This window comes from Charadrius vociferus, unplaced genomic scaffold (assembly GCF_000708025.1).
Source record: "Charadrius vociferus isolate BGI_N301 unplaced genomic scaffold, ASM70802v2 scaffold2894, whole genome shotgun sequence".
Taxonomy (NCBI): Eukaryota; Metazoa; Chordata; class Aves; order Charadriiformes; family Charadriidae; genus Charadrius; species Charadrius vociferus.
The window spans coordinates 11,351-12,202 of NW_009648232.1; the positions used below are offsets into that span (position 1 = coordinate 11,351).

At 60.9% G+C, this 852-nt stretch overlaps 1 protein-coding gene across 1 annotated transcript in view; it reads left to right on the top strand.

Annotated features, from left to right (window-relative positions):
• The window catches only part of LOC104285644 (dynamin-2), a gene marked incomplete at its 3' end in the record, with an annotated part of 16,883 nt that overhangs the window by 5,564 nt on the left and 10,467 nt on the right, over positions 1-852 (top strand). The window contains exons 6-7 of the mRNA XM_009884113.1: positions 57-217; positions 340-482. Coding sequence (XP_009882415.1) covers positions 57-217; positions 340-482 — 304 coding nt within the window. The remainder of the gene's footprint in view (positions 1-56; positions 218-339; positions 483-852) is intronic.

Genomic DNA, 852 nt, shown 5'->3' on the forward strand with positions numbered 1-852 from the left:
TCGGACACCGTCCTGCTGAGTCTTTCCGTAGCAAGAGCTGACGTGTCCTCTTGCAGGCTACATCGGCGTCGTTAACCGGAGCCAGAAGGACATCGATGGTAAGAAGGACATCAGGGCAGCGCTGGCGGCCGAGCGGAAGTTCTTCCTTTCTCACCCGGCTTACCGGCACATGGCCGATCGCATGGGCACCCCGCATTTGCAGAAGGTCCTGAACCAGGTAGGTTTGGTTCCCGTCCCCGGTGTTGTGCGGTGCTGGTGATTCTCTCTGGTGGAAAAGGGATGTTCCTGCGGCCGGTCGGGCGCAGAGGAGGGTGTCTCAGTATCTCCGTTCCTCTGCAGCAACTGACCAACCACATTCGGGAGACGCTGCCGTCGCTGCGCAGCAAACTTCAGAGTCAGCTGCTCTCCCTGGAGAAAGAGGTTGAGGAGTACAAGAACTTCCGCCCCGATGACCCCACGCGAAAAACCAAAGCTTTGTTACAGTAGGTTTTGTAGAATCGTAGAACGGTTTGGGCTGGAAGAGAGCTTAAACTCCCCCCACAGTGCCACCCCCTGCCCCAGGCAGGACCACCTCCCCCCAGCCCAGGTTGCCCCAAGCCCCGTCCAACCTGGCCTTGAACACCTCCAGGGATGGGGCAGCCACAGCTTCTCGGGGCAACCTGCCCCAGGGGCTCACCGCCCTCACGGGGAAGAATTTCTCCCGAGATCTCCCCTAAATCTGCCCTCTGCCCCTGGTCCCACGGCTCCCCTCCCCGATCCAGAGTCCCTCCCCGGCTCTCCCGGAGCCCCTTCGGGCACTGGAAGGGGCTCTGAGCTCTCCCCTTTTTCGCCTTCTCTTCTCTGAACCCCCCA